This window comes from Spermophilus citellus (genome assembly GCF_964194105.1).
Source record: "Spermophilus citellus genome assembly, chromosome: 17".
Classification (NCBI taxonomy): domain Eukaryota; kingdom Metazoa; phylum Chordata; class Mammalia; order Rodentia; family Sciuridae; genus Spermophilus; species Spermophilus citellus.
Genome location: NC_138199.1, coordinates 50972587 through 50991056, shown reverse-complemented (window position 1 = coordinate 50991056; position 18470 = coordinate 50972587). Strand labels below are relative to the sequence as shown.

Here is an 18470-nt window from a genome sequence, read left to right as displayed (position 1 = left end):
GGGCAGTCCATAAGGAGAAGTAATTGTTGCTTCTGAATTCAGTGGGGTTAACAGTCCTGAACATTTTATAAATAAGCAAGGAGTGAGAGGAGGGAAATGGTCCTAGTGATTGTCTCAGATGGGATTTAAGTCAAGGTTTCTACATAAATAACATTTTTGGTTGTTTCACCAGCACCTGTTAATTTATTAACCTTCCTTATCTCTTTCTTCATTCACCTTTCAGCCTTTATAATTAAATTTAGAACATACCAGAATTTTTATGATCTCTTTTCATCTTCTCAAAATAGTCTTATTTAATCCTGTAACTTTAGTTGGGTCTTGATATCTTCTAGTTCTATGGTTTTAAACATTTCTTTCCCAACAGTCTTGACTATTTTTATTATATTTTTGGTACTGGGGATTGAACACAGGGGAGCTTAACGAGTAAGCCACATCCTAGCCCTTTATTATTATTGCTCCTCATTTTGAGACAGGGTCTCACCAAGTTGCTGAGGCTGTCCTTGAACTTGGGAGGGGGAGGGGGAGGGGGAGGGGAGGGGGAAGGGGGAAGGGGGAGGGGGAAGGGGGAAGGGGGAAGGGGGAGGGGGAAGGGGGAGGGGGGAGAGAGGTGTGTGTATGTCGGGATATGGTTCAGCGGTTACGCGCTCTGGGTTCAAACCCTGGTCCCCCCCAAAAAAAAAAAAAAAAAAGCCAAGTCTAAGTTCTGTGGGGGGAAGTTAGGACTCTTTGTGTGTTCCATTGATGGCAAAATAATTGCTATTATTCCCAATCTCTCACATCGCTAACATTCAGATTGTTGTAACAAACTGCCTGCAGGACTGTTCCCATAAACTGACCCTTGCCTGGGCCACGAGGCCCTACCGTCCTTGCCTACAAGTGCAGCGCGCGGCGTGGGGGAAGGAAGCCAGGACATGAGTTTCCGTTGCCAGCAACCAAGATGGCGGCAAGAGCGTCGCCACCACAAAAACCACATGCCCTGAGCCCCGCCTCAACTCCCCCACCCCGTTCTCACCTGACTTTTGCAAGTCATTATGGGAACCATCAGAGGTGCAATTCCGCGCTCCTGGGCGATACCCCTCCTATCCTCTGTCCTGAGCCCTTTTCCCTAGCTACAAAATGTGCTAAAAAGGATCAACCTGTAACACCGCCCGCCTCAAACGCACGATGCCAGACCCTGGGGCCTTCTCCCCACTCATTGGTGGGCCCACGCCATGGGGCGGGCATGGACATCCATTGGACTGTGGGTCATGTCAGTTTTGGGGATACGGGCCAGGGGAGACGGAGGTATATTCAACTATTGGGCTTTCTTTGCTGTCAATCAGAGCAACATCCGGCAAAGGCCGTAGTTTCGGCTCACTGATTGGAGGAAGAGTTGTGGTGCCGCGGCGGGCGGGTTTCCGAGTGCAGTGGAAGGAGGGGGCGGGGAGGGAAGCGGAGGCAGGGAGCGCTAGGCCGGCGGTGGCGGCGGCGGCGACGGCGGCGGCGGCGACGGCGGCGACGAGGCCGGGACTTGGGCTGAAAGCCTGCTGTGGCAGTAGAGGTGGACGCCAAGCTCAGCAGCGGGTACCGGCACTTTTCTTTTCCTGAGGGGCGGGGCGCGCGCTGCGGGGTTGTGAGGCTTATAGGGTGAGGGGCGGCGGGATGTGGTTGAGGGGCTGGAGACCGGAGCCCGGCGACCAAGCGGATTTCAATCCGGGTCGGACCCTGGGCCTGGTAGGGAAGAGCCGCGGGGCCGAGGAGAAAGCTAGCTCCTGGGTGGGATGGACTGGGGAGGGCTGAGGGCAAGAGAAGGCGTGGTGTGAGGCCGGCTTGCGAGTGGGGTGGGGCCACGGGATCGGAGGGCGGGGTGAGGTTTGCCTTTAAGGGTGAGTCAAGGCCAGGAAGGTAGCACTTGTTCGCTTGCTGCCCCAGAAGGCTAGAAGCCGAGGCGCCAAGAGTAGGCATGGCGACTTGGTCCCAGCCGGACTCGGGTATTCGGGGCAGGGTGGGACCGGACTCAAGCCACGGCCTTTTGGCCTTAACTTGGTCTTTAAGGAGAGAACTTTGTCTGGTTTCTCGAACTTAATTAGTTCTTTAGGTTTTGTAACAAGTTGCATGGGAACGGGAGGGTAGCGTAAGCAGGAATTCAGGGTTGCATTTGTGTTTACTCGGACCAAATGAGGGTGTGTGATTGCGTGGGCGTATGTGTATGTGTAGATCTTGTTTCCAGTTTAGAATGAGGTTGGTGGAGGAGAGGAGAAGGATATGTCTTGGTTTATGTGATTAATGGAAGCTCAAAAGTAGAAGCCAGAAACTGAAAGGCACATTTGCCCTCTCACAGTTGGCAGTGTGGCTTGAGAACTTGGCCTTATCCTTCTGCTTTGGCTCAGAAGGTCATATGAATGAAGATAAGACCTGCCTTTTCAAATTGTAGATGGAACAATCCTATGAATGCCCCCATCGTCGTCGTTCCCCCACACACACTTTGTGTCTCTCTCTCTCTCTTTTATTTTATTTTTATTATTTATTTTTATTTGTAGATGGACACAATGCTTTATTTTGTTTATTCAGTTTTATGTGGTGCTGGGAACCCAGGGCCTCACACATTCTAGGCAAGTGCTCTACCACTGAGCTACAACTCCAGCCCTCGCCCTCTCCTTCCTCTCCTTCCTCTCCTTCCTCTCCTTCCTCTCTTCCTCTCCTTCCTCTCCTTCCTCTCCTTCCTCTCCTTCCTCTCCTTCCTCTCCTTCCTCTCCTTCCTCTCCTTCCTCTCCTTCCTCTCCTTCCTCTCCTTCCTCTCCTTCCTCTCCTTCCTCTCCTTCCTCTCCTTCCTCTCCTTCCTCTCCTTCCTCTCCTTCCTCTCCTTCCTCTCCTTCCTCTCCTTCCTCTCCTTCCTCTCCCCCTCTCTCCCTCTCTCCCTCTCTCCCTCTTCTTCTCCTTCTTCTCCTTCTTCTCCTTCTCCTTCTTCTCCTTCTCCTCCTCCTCCTCCTCCTCCTCCTCCTCCTCCTCCTCCTCCTCCTTCTTCTCTCTCTCTCTCTCTCTCTCAATGTGAAGATGCTAGGAAATAGAAATCATATTTCAAAGTTGGGAAAACAAAAGGCATTATTCTATTGTGTGGAATGGTGAACTGAACATTGTCCTCGTGTTTTTACACACTCTCACCCATTAATAATCTCTCCCTCCCCTTCAGAACTGGAAGGGAGGATCCTAAGCAGTTTTCTCCTGAGAGATGGGAAACCAACTTTCCTTTAAGATAGGAAATGGTCTTCACATGCTAAAAATAGAAGCCGGGTAATGTTGTGCCTGTATGAGGGGGGAAGGGTTGGTAAATCAGACAAAGTTTAAGGTAGTTTGGATGCTCTGGGCATTGTCTGCTTATCCAAAGCAAGCTACTTTTAAATTATAAATTTAATGTGCAGTAAGAGATCTTTTCTCATCAGGACTTTCCTCTTAAAATTATTCTGTCTATAACAGGTTGCTTTGTTTTTTTCCCTGAGAGTTTAAGTGGTTGGGTGTTTTGTGTTTTTTTTTAACCCTGTAAAATTGGCCTTTTAATATGTTTCCTGTCTTCTGTCATGAACATCATGTGAGAAGTATGGAATCTTATCTTGTTGCTCTTGTGATTCCTATTTCAGGTTTCTCTGGAAACCCCCCTGGTAAGTGTGGAGGAGGCGGGACACTCTGACCCAAGACAAAAGGCCTCTAGCTCCAGCCAAAGAAAATAAACCTTAGGAGGGAGAAGGAAAAAAAAAATCCATCAGCTGTTCCTGAGAACAGCCTGCAGTGGAATCTACAGAGAGGACAACTAATGTGAGTGAGGAAGTGACTGTATGTGGACTGTGGAGACAGTAAGTCACGTGGGCCCTCAGGGCCTGGACTGGGTTAGGAACAGTTGTACTTTCAGAGGTGAGGTGTCAAGAAGGGAAAAGTGAATGTGGTCTGGAGTGTGGCCTTGGCTCCACAGGGTGTGCTTTCCTCTGGGGCCATCAGGGAGCTCAACCCCTGTGTTCTGCCAGGGTGGGGTACAGGGTTTGGCACTGAGGAGGGTAACCTGCTGGCTGGAGCGGCAGAGCAGTGGCCTTGATTTGTCTTTTGGAAGATTTAAAAACCAAAAAGCATAAACATTCTGGTCCTTCAGCAATGCTTTCTCTGAAGAAATACTTAACGGAAGGACTTCTCCAGTTCACCATTCTTCTGAGTCTGATTGGGGTGCGGGTGGACGTGGATACTTACCTGACCTCACAGCTCCCCCCGCTCCGGGAGATCATCCTGGGGCCCAGTTCTGCCTATACTCAGACCCAGTTCCACAACCTGAGGAATACCTTGGATGGCTATGGTATCCACCCCAAGAGCATAGACCTGGACAATTACTTCACTGCCCGGCGGCTCCTCAGTCAGGTGAGGGCCCTGGACAGGTTCCAGGTGCCAACCACTGAGGTAAATGCCTGGCTGGTTCACCGGGACCCGGAGGGGTCTGTCTCTGGCACCCAGCCCAGCTCAGGCCTCGCCCTCGAGAGTTCCAGTGGCCTCCAAGATGTGACAGGCCCAGACAACGGGGTGCGAGAAAGCGAAACGGAGCAGGGATTCAGTGAAGATTTGGAGGATTTGGGGGCTGTAGCCCCTCCAGTCAGTGGAGACTTAACCAAAGAGGTTAGTGGCCCTGTGGTGGGTGGGTGGGACCTGGGGGTTTGGGAGGAGTGGGTTGGTCCTGAAGGACTGTGGTCACAGCATTAAGACCTATAAAGAACCAGACAGATTCTAGGGGGTCTCAGGCACTGTACTTGGCTAGAAATGGGATGAATTGTCTGACTTTAGGATTAGGGGCTGGGAGCATTTCCCTGTGTGGAACCATTGACCCACCTCTAAATGTACTGTCAGGTCAGTGGGAGGTTCCTAGAACATGCCAGTGTGTTTACTGCTTGGATTTCAACATGACTACTGAAAGTACGAGGTGGGGGAGGGTCATGTTGTGATGGGCTGTGATGAAGTGTGTATCTGTTGCTAAGACACATATTGTGGCCTCTTGCCTTGTACCTCCCCCAACATCAAAATACATGTACCCTAAAGTTTTCCTTTGTGGTCAGGCCTCTTGTTGTACAGTCCTGATAACTCAGCTCTCTTGGGCCTGAGCCAAAGGGTAGGCTTGGTAGTTATTCTTGGCCAGGAAAGGCCAAGGCTCCAATTCTTTGCTAAAAACCCATTGCAGGGAGTAGAGCAGAAAAGGCTGGAACCTAGAAGAGAAACTATTCTGCCCAAGTCAACTGTCTCCAGCTGTTAGAGGCGAGAGGCGATCTTCAGCTCCTGTCACATGTCTAACACACTGTTCTGAACAGAAAGGGATGCATTTCTGGGCCTTTAATGATGCAGGTGGCTACTGTTGCCACTGCCTTACCTAAATGATAAAAATGAATTGACTTGCCCCTCGACCTTAAGGAGCTTGAGAAAAGGCCCACTGCATTTTCCATTAGGCTCTTCCCCCCCCCCCCTGGGGTGGGACATGGAAGGATGTGAAAAGGTGTACAGGTGCTGCAGAGCTGGACTCCTTCTGCTTACCAGGTCAGGCCATGTTTTGCCTCCCTCGCATTGGAGCCTGTTCCTGACCTCAGTTCTCTGTTAGTGACTGGCAAAAAATGTGACTTGTTTTAGGCCTATGATCTTCATCTGGGGGTGATTTTTGCCTCTCTTCCTGCCCTTAGGGGACAGATGACAATATCTGGAGACAGTTTCAGTCCTTACAGCTTGGGATGGGTGCTACTGGCCTCTAGTGGGTAGAGGTCAAGGATGTTGCCGAACATCCTGAACAGTACAGACCAGCCCCTAAACCACAGTTTTATCTACCTTCCAACTATTATTGGTGCTGACTGGGAAGCTTTGCCTTTTGCTCATCTGGCTTTTATTGGATCTGCTGTGAGACAGGCAAGGATTACCCATCTGATCATAGGAGCTAGGAGCATTTCTTGTCTTTCTGGACCTCTTGATTTTAGATCCTTGCGGTGACGGTTGGAACCTTACCTCTTTTCTGCTTCCCTTTCACTGTCCTTCAAGTGGACTCTAGTCTTGGCCCAGTGTTCTGAGGAAGCATATTCCCAGCTTCTGATCTGTGGAATGGGCTGCTTTTGGGAATCGTACAGGAGTAGTTCCATTCTGGTTGTGGGGAGCTCTTCTGGAATGAGATGTGGGATATCTGGGATGTCATTGGGCTGTTCAGTACTGGAGGGAATGGGATGGAACTTTGATTCCCCCCTTTCTTGTTTTCTTGGCCCTCAGTAAAGGTCATGCTTTCCCTGACCCTAGGCCTTCACCCTTCCTTTCTGGAGGAGGAGTGGGTCAGCCTTAGGAGCCCAATCTGGGAGGGGGGGAGGGAGGATTATGATGTGTCTAGAACAATATTTCCTCAGCAACTCAGGGATAAAAATACCCAGGTCCTGAGCATGTGACAGGCACTGCTGGAGCCAGTATTATCCCTGGGGTGGTAGCGCTCCCCTGCTGCCAGGTCTATTCGATGGACAGCTATAGCCTAGGCCCTTGTCAGGGATAGGATTCCCCTTAAGGTTGGCACTCTGCCCAGAGCAGGGGGTGGCCTGTTTACGGCTCTTTCCAGGCTAGGAGCAGGCTGTGACCAGGGAGAACACAGTGTCTCTCCGATATGACCTTAGCCTCCAGGGGAGCAGCAGCAGTGAGGAGGAAGCTAAATTTCTCCCTGAGAAACCAATCCATGGAATCTAAGTGTGATCCTGATTTAGCCAGGGGCCTTTCCCCCTCCTTGTTTGGAGAGACAAGGTCAGGGTACAGGCAGAAAATGCAGTTTTTAAAAGTTAGGATGAAAGGGGGGGTGGGAGGCATATTTGTGGCTGGGGCATTGCCCAGCACCTGTCTCCCTAAGTGATGTGTTTTCAGGGTTGTGTCTCCCCTCCTCCTGCTTAGGGCTAGGCCCATCCAGCACTGTGACATCGTTGCACGTGTGTGAAAATGGCTTTCCCTTTCCTCCAGTCTGGCCTGTTTTAGGGTGACAAAGCTGCTGGCCTTTTTTTTTTTTTTTTTAATTGGCTTGGGTGTCCTGGGTTCCTGCCCAGCTTAGTTTGTGATCCCTGGCCTTAAGGGCCGGCCCCAGCCTTCCTAAGAAAGGGAAAAACTCTTGACTTCCCAGCAAAGAATTTAGATTCCCGGCGAAGCTGCAGGAGGAGTGTCTGCCCAGTCCACAGTGGGCTGGAGGAGCAAAATGCGACAGGAGGGAGGAGAGTGGCACCCCTTCCCCCAGGGCGCTCTCACTGCGCCACCCCAGCTGACTGACTGGGTTGGGTGGGGCTGCCCGCCCCTGGGTGCATCTCCTCAAGGAGACGGAGGCGGCCCAGGGATGGGCTGGTTCCTTGCGGCAGCTTCTCCAGCTGCCCTGGTGCAGAGATTGGCTCCCGTCTGCAGCTAGGTAACAGGCGGTGGGAGGGGATTGGCTCCTTCTGCATCTCCAGCGGAGACTTGGGGGAGGAGATTGGCTCCTGGCGCAGCCTAGGTAACGACAGTGGGAGGGGATTGGCTCTTTCCGCAGCCCAGCTGCTGACCTGGGGGAGGGGATTGGTTCTCTGCAGCCTCAGCAGTGACCTGCGGGGTGGGAGGGGGAGGGGATTGGTTCCTTGCTGCAGCCTAGGTAACAAGTTTGGGGGGCGTGGGAGGGGGAGAGAGGGAGGAGCGGGAGGTTAGGCCCAGGAGGGAGCTCGCTTTCCTCTGCAGCGTGAGCACGGAGCATGGGGTGGGAGTCCCGACTCACTGCAGCCTCTGCGGTGAGCTCAGGGTGGGGGCTGCCGGGCTCCTGAGTGGAACTGGGGTTGTGAGGTGGGAGGGGGCTGCTCCAGGATGGAGGAAGGGGGCTGGGCTGGGCCGCCCAGGCAGCAGCACGGGCGGGGCGCCCTCCTCAGGCCCCTCGGAGCTAGCAAGGGGCCACCCTTCCAGCCTGGTGTGCTCCCTGCAAGCCAAGAGCTCCTTGCAGCCCCCTGTCCGGCTTCCCGGCACCGGCTGCCCTGGGGCTCCTCTCGCAGACCATGACCCGCCTGGACCGCAGCTCTCACGGTGGTGGGGGCCATGCCAAAGGCAGCCAGCCCCTTAACTCTTTGCTGGCTGGTCACCGGGTGGCCCAGCCCCCCTCTGCTCCTGGGTCCAGGGCTTCTGTTCAGGTTGGTGTATGGTGGGAGACTGAAGGGGAGAGGTCCACGTGGGAGGTCTTAGGATCGGGAAGATTGTGGTGGGAAAGGGTACTGTGCCCTGCTTAGGGCTAGGGAGGTGTCTACTCTAAGGATATTGTTCTCTGGAAAGTGTGCTTTTTAATCCTGAATGGAAGGCAGCACTTGAGGGTTTCTTCCCTTGTGGGGAAGACTTTTGCCAGAGGGAGCAGCATGTATAGGAAGTGCAAATAGCTCTACTTATCAGGGTTCTGTGTTGGTAGCAGTGCGGATGGCAGTTGATGCAGGAACTCTTCAGGAGCCACAGGGCAGAGGGGAAGGGAGGCATTTTGATGCCCAAGGTGGCAATGGGAACTGAGCAGTGATGGGAATTATGTCCTTGAATGGGTTGACTGATGGGGAGCCAGTGAGACCTAGGGTGTGGTATGAAAGGGAATCAGTGAGAGCACTGGTGTGAGGGGACACCACGCTGGCCTAGGCCGGGGTGGAGTGCCCAGTAGGAATCATCTGACTGCCTGGGGCTCCCCTGGGATGGAGGCAGTTTGCTTGGATCAGCTGAGATGGGGATTCTGGCAGGGATGGATCCTGAGGTGAGCCTGGGCTTTTAAGAGTTGTGGGTGTTCAAGCTTTACTCCTGCTGTCAGCCAGGGAAGGGGGAGAGACTGGAGGAAGGGCTGGAGACAGCTTGTCGTTGTCATTGGTTGCATCAGGTGGTTGGAAATGCAGGGATTTTCCTCTCTAAGCCACCCCACCCCTTTATGCAAATGCAGTGGCACCACAGGCTGATGCAAGCCTGGCCCCTGCTAAGCAATTCTGCACAAGTATGCCCTTGCTTGCCATGGCCAGCCTTCTACAAGCCATGTTTTCAGGGTTCCCATTCTCAAAAGGAGAGGTGTTTCCTGATTCCTCCTTCTTTTAAAGTCGGGGTGAGGTAGCCTTGCCCTTCAGCCTGGGTGTGTCTCTGATCCATATCTTTAAGCCTGCAGACCTGTGATGGTCATACTAGCACTAGCGGCTTTTGCTTTGACTCTTTTTTGGGGTGGGTGGGTGCCCTAGTGCCTGGAGTAGATGAATGAAGTCTTGTTGGTGCAGAGGAACCAGGGGGTAAAGACAGCAGGCATAGGGCTAGGAGGGCCCTCACCCAGGACTAACTAGAGTGATGCTAGGAGGGACCTCTGAGGGACAGGACAGGGAGGGGCCCCTGGAATGTGAGAGCTAAAGTCATGGTGGTCTGTCTTTCAGGACATAGATCTGATTGACATCCTTTGGCGGCAGGATATTGATCTGGGGGCTGGGCGTGAGGTTTTTGACTACAGTCATCGCCAGAAGGAGCAGGATGTGGATAAGGAGCTGCGAGATGGAGGCGAGCAGGCGGACACCTGGGCAGGCGAGGGTGCGGAAGCTCTGGCCCGAGACCTGCTAGTGGATGGAGAGACGGGGGAGAGCTTCCCTGCACAGGTACCACTGCCTCGGCTCACTGGCCTCACTTCTCCCTACATTCCCAAGATTCACCAGGCTGAAGTTCTTCCAGAAACTTCCCCTTAAAGAAGGCAGGTTGTGCCTTGGGGTGGACGTGAATGTCTATTTTGGGTTGTGGTCTATAAGTCACAGTGGCTGGGCTGCAGAAGGGGGCGGGGATGGCAGCAGAGCCAGAGTACCAGGCTGTGGCAGCAGTGCAAAGGAGCCAGAGCATCATGAACCTTTCTGCTTGTACCAGGACTTTTCCACCCTACTGTTGTCCCTAGGAGTTTGGGACTTGGGGCGTGCCATTAACTGGAAATGGGAAGGAGACTACAGGCCTGCAGCTGTGCTGGGGAACAGTGTCAGGCCCAGGCAGCCAGGGCCCAGGTCAGCCAGACTTACAGTTGCTGTTGCCACAGGTGCCTGGTGGGGAGGACCAGACGGCCCTGTCCCTGGAAGAGTGCCTTAGGCTGCTGGAGGCCACCTGCCCCTTTGGGGAGAATGCTGAGGTGAGCAGGACCAGGGAAAGCCCACCGAGTAAGCAGGGCAGGCTGCACATGGCATGTTGCTCCATGGCTGGCTGCAGTGCCAGCTCTCGGTTCTGGCCTTGTCCTGGCTGCTGTGGGTGAATTCAAAGGAAGGAAGAAAACAGGAAGCCAGGTTGTAGTGGCTGGGAGGAAAGCAGAAGGTGGTCTTTCCTTCTCCAGTTGAAGCCTCTGTGTTCTGCCCTAGTTCCCAGCAAACGTCGCCAGCATAACAGAAGCAGTGCCTAGTGAGAGCGAGCCCCCCGCTCTTCAAAACAGCCTCTTGTCTCCTCTCCTGACGGGGACAGAGTCACCATTTGATTTGGAACAGCAGTGGCAAGATCTCATGTCCATCATGGAAATGCAGGTAGGGCTGTCCGAACAGCACAGACCTACAGGGTTTTGTGTAGGGTGTCCTAGTACGCAGTCACCTGCATCTCTCGGGAGAGAGGAACAATTTTTCTGGCTGATACTTAAGAGAGTGGGGACACTGAGAGGAAACCTGTCTAGGTGTGTCCTTGGGACTGTGAGGGATAAAGTCAAGGTGGGTTTTAGATTAAAACCCAGGACTGGGCCTTCCAAAGCAGATCCTGCCTCCTAGGTGTACCTTCTTTCTTTTTCTTCAGGCAGACAGTCCCTTGACTCTGTGCTTCTATAGTTAAGCATTAAGGATGACTGATGTTTGAAATGGAGCCTATTATAAGCATTTATGAATATGTCAAAATTAGCCCCAACTATCACATATAACTATAATGCATTGATAAGAAAAATTTAAAAAAGTAATAGCTGACGTTCACATAGTGCTTTACATCCATCATCATCTCACTTGCTCTTAAAATCATCCAGTCAGCCTTTTTTTATTTTAAATGTGAGGAAATTAAAGCTCAGAGAGGTTAGGTGATAAGCCCGTGGTCATACAGCACCATGGTGTGGCTAGGCTTTCTGATTCCTGTCTGGGTGTTCTTTTCAATGTGCTAGTGTTATTCTTTGTCTCCAAGGTGGGGGGGGTCTGGTTACACATGACCGGGAACAGGTCAGTCCTGCACTGGGGTGGAGTCCACACAGAGGAACCCACTCCTGCCAGGCCTAGTGGTCCAAGTATGTCCAGGAGCGGATACTGGGCTTTGGTTTCCAGCCTCTTGTCCTTGCGCCTAGGTAGCTCTGCTTCTGGTGGGTCCTGCAGGGTGTGGACCTCAGGGAGGAGTCTGCTCCTAGTGAACAGTATGTTCTTCTCCCTCCCAGGCCATGGAAGTGAACACATCAGCAAGTGAAATCCTGTACAATGCCCCTCCTGGGGACCCACTGAGCACCAACTACAGCCTTGCCCCCAACACTCCCATCAATCAGAATGTCAGCCTGCATCAGGCGTCCCTGGGGGGCTGCAGCCAGGACTTCTCCCTCTTCAGCCCTGAGGTGGAGAACCTGCCTGTAGCCAACAGCTCCACACTGCTCCCGCTGGTCCCCAGCAACTCCACCAGCCTCAACTCCACTTTCAGCTCCACCAACCTGGCAGGGCTCTTCTTTCCACCCCAGCTCAATGGCACAGCCAATGACACAGCAGGCCCAGAACTGCCTGACCCACTGGGGGGTCTGTTAGACGAAGCCATGCTGGATGAGATCAGCCTGATGGACTTAGCCATCGAGGAGGGCTTCAATCCTGTGCAGGCCTCCCAGCTTGAAGAGGAGTTTGATTCTGACTCAGGCCTTTCCTTGGATTCCAGCCACAGCCCTTCCTCCCTGAGCAGCTCTGAAGGCAGCTCTTCTTCCTCCTCTTCCTCCTCTTCCTCTTCTTCTGCCTCTTCCTCTGCCTCTTCTTCCTTTTCTGAGGAAGGTGCTGTTGGCTACAGCTCTGACTCTGAGACCTTGGATCTGGAAGAGGCTGAGGGCGCGGTTGGCTACCAGCCTGAGTATTCCAAGTTCTGCCGCATGAGCTACCAGGATCCGTCCCAGCTCTCCTGCCTGCCCTACTTGGAGCATGTGGGCCATAACCACACTTACAACATGGCTCCCAGTGCCCTTGACTCTGCTGACCTGCCACCACCCAGCACCCTAAAGAAAGGCAGCAAGGAGAAGCAGGCCGATTTCCTGGACAAACAGATGAGCCGGGACGAGCACAGAGCCCATGCCATGAAGATTCCTTTTACCAACGACAAGATAATCAACCTTCCTGTAGAGGAGTTCAATGAGCTACTGTCCAAGTACCAGCTGAGTGAGGCCCAGCTGAGCCTCATCCGGGACATCCGTCGTCGGGGCAAGAACAAGATGGCAGCGCAGAACTGCCGCAAGCGCAAGCTGGATACCATCCTGAACCTGGAACGGGACGTGGAGGACCTGCAGCGTGATAAGGCCCGACTGCTGCGGGAGAAGGTGGAGTTCCTCCGGTCGCTGCGGCAGATGAAGCAGAAGGTTCAGAGCTTATACCAGGAAGTGTTTGGGCGGCTGCGGGATGAGAACGGGCGGCCCTATTCGCCCAGTCAGTATGCCCTGCAGTATGCCGGGGATGGCAGTGTTCTCCTCATTCCCCGCACAATGGCTGACCAGCAGGCCCGGCGGCAGGAGAGGAAGCCAAAGGACCGGAGAAAGTGAGCCTGGGGAGGCAGGGGGTGATGCTCACCAAGACTGAAATTTGAGAAGGGCTGGGCCTGGACCTGGACCTAGACCTACTGCGGGGACTTCAATGCCTTCTTATCCAATATATCTTCTCAGATGGGATGACTGCGGGTCAGTGTACAGGAAGAGGCGGGCGCAGGCGCTGTCTGGCTCTGCTTCCCCTCAGTGGGGTGGGTGAAAGTGGCCAAACCACCTGGGTGGTCGAGGTCCACCCTTACCCCTTTGTGGTGAGGAATGTGTGGTGCCAGCATTGCTGGAGGTAGAGGAGCAGCTAGTGTGAAGGCCAACAAAGGGAAGGGACTAGTGACAGGAGAGGAAAGGAGTAGAAAGTTTTATTCCTAGAATGGAAGGAAGGAAACCCAAAAAATCAAAGTGGTCAGAAAAATCACAGGGAAAGTTAAGGTGGGCTTTGGCCAGGATTCCAGGCAACAGGTTTGAGCAACTCTGGTGGGCCTAGGTTACTGGTGTGATAAACCCTATTTCACCCCAGAGGGGTACACAGACACAGGGTGGGATCGGGGAGGGGCTCTGTTAAACTCTTTCTGTTCCTTGTTCTTTGGTATCCCTGAAGGGGGACTCTTGGTCTGTAATGTTTTGGTCAAATGGGAGCCTTGGGGAACCAACACTGGCTTGTTGGTTTAGGGCCAGAGGGCAGAGGGAACAGAAGAGGGTCATGTGTTGCAGTAGCCCCAACACCAAGCATGTCACCCACTGCCCTGCCACTGCCATCTCCCTCTGTGCTCCAGTTGCCCTGAGCTGAGGCTCCTAGTGTCTCCATCAGAGCCTGCATGGAAACGCTGTACTCTACCCACTGCTGCCCTGCTGCCGCCTATGTGTTCCTGCCCCTCACTGGCTCCCTGCAGGGCACTGTGCTGGCTGGCAGTGCTTGGGACTGGGCCTACAGCTTCCTCTCTTGGGAGCTGCTCTGGAGGCAGGGGGATGATGTGGAGGGAGAAGCCAGCACTTCAGGCAGTGTTCAGCACAACTGGGGAGTGATTCTTCCCTCAGGCCTTGGCCTATCAACAACTGGTCTTGTCACTGGGGAAAAACAAAACCCAGCAACAAGAAACTAGTCCTCTTAGAATTTCTTGCGCTTTGTTTTTTAGGGCTTGTGCCCTGTTCCACTTATAGGGTCTAGGATGCTTGTGTTGAGTAAGAAGGAGATGACCCACTATTCAAAGCTGCTAAATGTTCTCTTTGCCATAAAAACTCCGTGTAACTGTGTGAATACTTGGGATTTTTTTTTCTCCTCTGTCCCGAGGTCTTGTCTGCTTTCTTTTTTGGGTTTCTTTCTAGGAGAATGAGAAGTGCATGTAATGGGGGGCTGAGAGCACCTTCCCCCAGGCTCTCGGCCACAGGCAGCTTCTCCATAGCTCCAGCTTAGCCTGGGCTCCTGGAACACTGCCTGGGGGAGGCAGCAAGGGGAGCACCAAGTGGCCAGATGGTTCCAGGACCACAATGTCTATTTGTAACTGTTTGCCACTGCTGCCCCCACCCCTGCTTGGCTCTGGAGTTCTGTCTGCCCCAGATTAGCAGGAGTGAGTTCTGGGGGAAAGCACTGATTCCTCTCCCTGTGGGGAGGGGGGGTAGTTTCTAACTGAGCAGTAGGGATAGAAGGCGAGAGCCTGGGAGTGCTTTTTATAAATTATTTTCCTTGTAGATTTTATTTTTAATTTATCTCTGTGACCTGCCAGGGAGAGGAGAGAAAAAGAGATGCTGTGAGCACATGACAAAATAAAATAAAATAAAATGGATGATTCATTCTCAAGTGCAGTTTCTCCCCACTTGGAATTCAAACAGAGTAAAGGAAATGGGCCCCATGGGGGGAGGATTGGTCATTATGTGGCTAAGGCAGAACTCCAGTGGGAAGTGGGTGGAGAGCTGTGGAGGCTTGACAGATATTTTAAAAGGAAAAAAGGAAGTGTCACCTGGCCTAGTTCCTTACCTGTCCACAAGTTAGTGACTGCTTTCCCTACCCACCCCCCTGTACTGGGGATTGAACCCAGGGGTGCTTTACACTGAATTACATCGCAAGCCCTTATCATCTTTTGAGACATGGTCTTGCTAAGTTGCACCGGCTGATCTTGAACTTCTGATCCTCTTCCCTCAAGTCTATATAGTTGCTGGGATTATAGGCATGTGCCAGCCTACAATAAGGTGACTAGAATCTGTTATCCCTCCAAAACACCTACTCTAGTCAGGCATGGTGGCACACACCTATAATGCAGCAATTCAGGCTGAGGCAAGAGGATCGCAGGTGTGAGGACAACCTGAACAACTTTGCAAGACCCCATCTCAGAAAAAAAAAAAATAAGGTAAAGCCTATGATCTTGAACTCCCTTGTATGATGTATGACCTGGCTCAGCTCACTCCTTTAATAATGCTACTAGAACAGAATTCTAAAACTTAAAATGGGCAAGGGAACTAAAAAAATTTGAAATAAAACCTCAATTCATGGTGATAGTTTAAAAAAATACAAATCATAACCTAGAAGGGTAAACAGAATGCAGTTGTTTTGTATCCTTTTTACCTTTGCCCCTTTGTCTTGTCCTTACATGAGTGTATTTTTGTTGTAACAGATGGACAGTTTTGTGCAGGATCATGCTCACCTCTTTTTGCTGCTGGCAGTGGGTATTAGAACCTCCAGACTTTCTCTGGTAGAAGACAGGACTTAGGTTAGGGGAAGTAAGAGGTCCTGGTGTGAGGCAGGGAGATAAGCTGTTCTTGGGCTGACTTCAGTCAGCAAAATGATTTTTCCATGTCTTACTCTACAAGAAATGGATGTGGACCCACTGTTTCAAACTACTCCTTCCTAGATCTCACCATTGAAGCTGGGGCTACTTAGTATCTATGAAAACAATTATAGAACTGAGGGGCAAAGTAGTGACCTAGGGTTATGCCTCCATGGCAGACTCACCCATTCTTCCTGGGAAAAACTGAACAGTAATAGTAAGACACCTTGGTTACATTTAAGCTCTGCTTTCCTCAGGCTGATCTTGTCCATGATTTTATTATCCTCAGGTAAACCAGACCTTGCTTGCTGTGTTCAGGCTTGTGGTAAACTGCTGAAATAAGTGCCCTACCAAAAAAAAAAAAGTACCACCTTCAAGACTCCTATCTTATCCTATGGGCTTTGACCAAGGACAACCTTAGACTGAATAAGAATTTAGGCACTAACTAGTGAACAGATGAAGAGCAAGAATTCTATTCCCATTATTGATGCTACCTATACACAAATACAAGTACTGCCTGCCTTTCCAGAACCCACTTTCCCAGTCAGGTAGAAACAATGTGGCAGAACCCATGTACATGATTAAATCATCAGGAGTGGATGAGCCTTGTTTTCCTATCACTAATCCATCTGGTAATGAATTGAAAACTATGACTTGTCATTTGCCAGTGTACCGAAAATCACTACCTTTTCACCTTTTCTTCTTATTCAGAAGTCAGTCATCCTTGCCTCTGATTCCAACTTTGTAGTAGAGGACGAACATTGTAAAGAGGATTATTTTCAAAGTCAGCTGGATAGAAGCCCTCATTTTCCTTGCTGAGTACACAAAAATACCAACACAGGTCTTTTTTTTTTTTTTAAAGAGAGAGGAGAGAGAGAGAATTTTTAATATTTATTTTTTAGTTCTCGGCGGACACAACATCTTCCTTGGTATGTGGTGCTGAGGATCAAACCCGGGCCGCACGCATGCCAGGCGAGCGCGCTACCGCTTGAGCCACATCCCCAGCCCCAACACAGGTCTTAAAGCTGCTTCTTTTTCAACCTAACTTAAATTGCAAAATTGAGACAGGCTGCACATCACTCTTTACTCAATCCCTTTTTAATATTTCAACTAAGAAAGGAGTTAAACATTCTGACTTTTGTTTTAAACACAAGTTTGAACAGTTGATTAAATCTCCCAATCCTCATTAGGGGCTGAAGCAGTAACTGAAAAAAAAAGGGGGGGCTAATGTCCCAGAGCCAGGCCTCCTGAGTTGCTCAGCTTGACCTTAGGCTATGTAAACAGCAAACAGGGCAGGTTTGGTCAAAGTCAACTAAGATTTAAAAATGTATCTGGGGGCCAAGCATGGTGGTACACACCTGTAATCCCAGAGACTTAGGAGGCTGAGGCTGCAGGATTGTACGTTTGAGGCCAGCCTCAGCAATTTAGTGAGACCCTCAGCAACTTGGACCTTGTCTCAACAATTAAGGAGGACTGGGAATGCAGCTCAATGGTCAAGTGCCTCTAGGATCAATCTCCAGCACAAAAAAAGAAAAAAAAATACTGCCTTAATTACCACTCTGCTTGCCCCCACAGTGTAGGGCCTACAGTGCTTTTCATCCCAGCAAGATAGTTATCAGATTTTACTTGCTTTTAACAGTTACCAGTTTATTCAGTGGGAAGCTTACAAGACCAAGACCAATTAAGTTATCCATGAAAGAGATGATAGGTAAACAGGAACTTCTGGAGAAAACTTTCATGTTGCACAGAGCCAATCCAAGGTAATCCAGAGAGACTGGTAGCTGTCAATCTTGACATAATTGCCAAATCTCTTTAATCCCACACCAAAACACTAGAATGCCTGTTTGATTATTGCTTCCTATGCCAAAAGCCAAGACTCTTGTACCAGATTGAATACTGGCTCAATAGTGATACTTGTACAGCCATGCATCACATAGATGACAGCCTGCATATCTAACAGTCTATACCACATAGACTACATCTAGGTTGGGTAAGTATGCTCTACGATGTCCACACAACTATGAAATCACCTAATGATATATTTTTCAGCACACAGCCCATTATTAAGTGAGGAAAACCCTGAGCCTACCCTTTGTTTAGTCCCATCAGTTGTTAAGTTTCAAGTGAGAGTATCCTCATAAGATCCTATTTGCATATCAGATTAATCCTACTCCCTAGTTCAGGATCTGGAACTACCACAGAAAGAGCTAGATGTGGATTTCAGAGTTCCAGTTTTGAAATATTCTGGAGTAGCAAATTAATCTTATTTCCCATTTTACTATAAGAGAAATAACTGCTTTATAATACAGATTCCCAATGCCATAGACCATAAAGACGTACAGAGCTCAAAATTAAGTTCTGGAATATAAGATATTTTCTAAAAATAAAAATTCAGCTACTTCTAAAATTGGTGATCAAAACTTTCAAACTGGGTGTGGTAATGCATGCCCATAGTAACTCCAGCAATTTGGGAGGCTGAGGTAAATTCAAGACCTGTCTGGGTTAGACCCTGCCTCAAAGGGTTAGGGATGTGGGTCAATGGTAGTACACCCGAGTTCAGTCCCCTATGTCACAAAAGCAAACAAACAAAACCTTTCAAACGACATTAAATGAAGAAACTGAAACCATCATTTCTCAGTCCTGTAAGTTTTAAAAAGGTGTTTCTGTGGTTGTATTGTCCACTTAAAATACTAAATAGAAGCTCAATTGAAGACACTACAGGAGCAAGATTTTTACTAGTAAGCTTTTGTAGTAGCAACTAAGGTAATAATATACCTCCTCAACACCTGGACAAGAGTGGTCTATGATGGTGCAATATCATGAAAGCCAGCCAATGCACATTTCTACACTGCCCCAAGAAATGTTTTCTGGTGAACATTTCCTAGAGCAGACAAGATCTCTTGTAGCTGAGCAAGGTGATACACCACCTGTGATCCCAGCTACTCAGTAGGCTGAGGCAGGAGTATTGTAAATTCAAGCCCAGCCTTAGCAAT

General features: G+C 50.6%; 1 protein-coding gene across 8 annotated transcripts; it reads left to right on the top strand.

Annotated features, from left to right (window-relative positions):
• Positions 1-1403: 1403 nt before the first annotated feature.
• NFE2L1 (NFE2 like bZIP transcription factor 1) lies at positions 1404-14499 on the top strand. 8 transcript variants are annotated; one of them, XM_081270474.1, is made up of 6 exons: positions 1404-1563; positions 3615-4629; positions 9393-9608; positions 10031-10120; positions 10344-10502; positions 11378-14499. In XM_081270474.1, exons 2-6 carry the CDS (start codon positions 4120-4122, stop codon positions 12719-12721), a joined length of 2319 nt encoding a protein of 772 aa, XP_081126600.1. In that variant the 5' UTR covers positions 1404-1563; positions 3615-4119; the 3' UTR covers positions 12722-14499. The 8 variants fall into 8 exon arrangements, with proteins under 8 accessions (XP_081126600.1, XP_081126601.1, XP_081126599.1 ...); XM_081270475.1 differs by lacking the exon at positions 1404-1563 and adding an exon at positions 1852-1970 and having other exon boundaries at positions 9426-9608; XM_081270473.1 differs by lacking the exon at positions 1404-1563 and adding an exon at positions 1852-1970.
• Positions 14500-18470: the final 3971 nt, after the last annotated feature.

Bases quoted from the DNA above. Each gene is read 5' to 3' on its own strand.
- NFE2L1 (XM_081270474.1), top strand. From the start codon at position 4,120: ATGCTTTCTCTGAAGAAATACTTAACGGAAGGACTTCTCCAGTTCACC. The intron at 4,630-9,392 runs GTTAGTGGCCCT...TCTGTCTTTCAG, and splicing joins GTGGAGACTTAACCAAAGAG to GACATAGATCTGATTGACAT. The intron at 9,609-10,030 runs GTACCACTGCCT...CTGTTGCCACAG, and splicing joins GGGAGAGCTTCCCTGCACAG to GTGCCTGGTGGGGAGGACCA.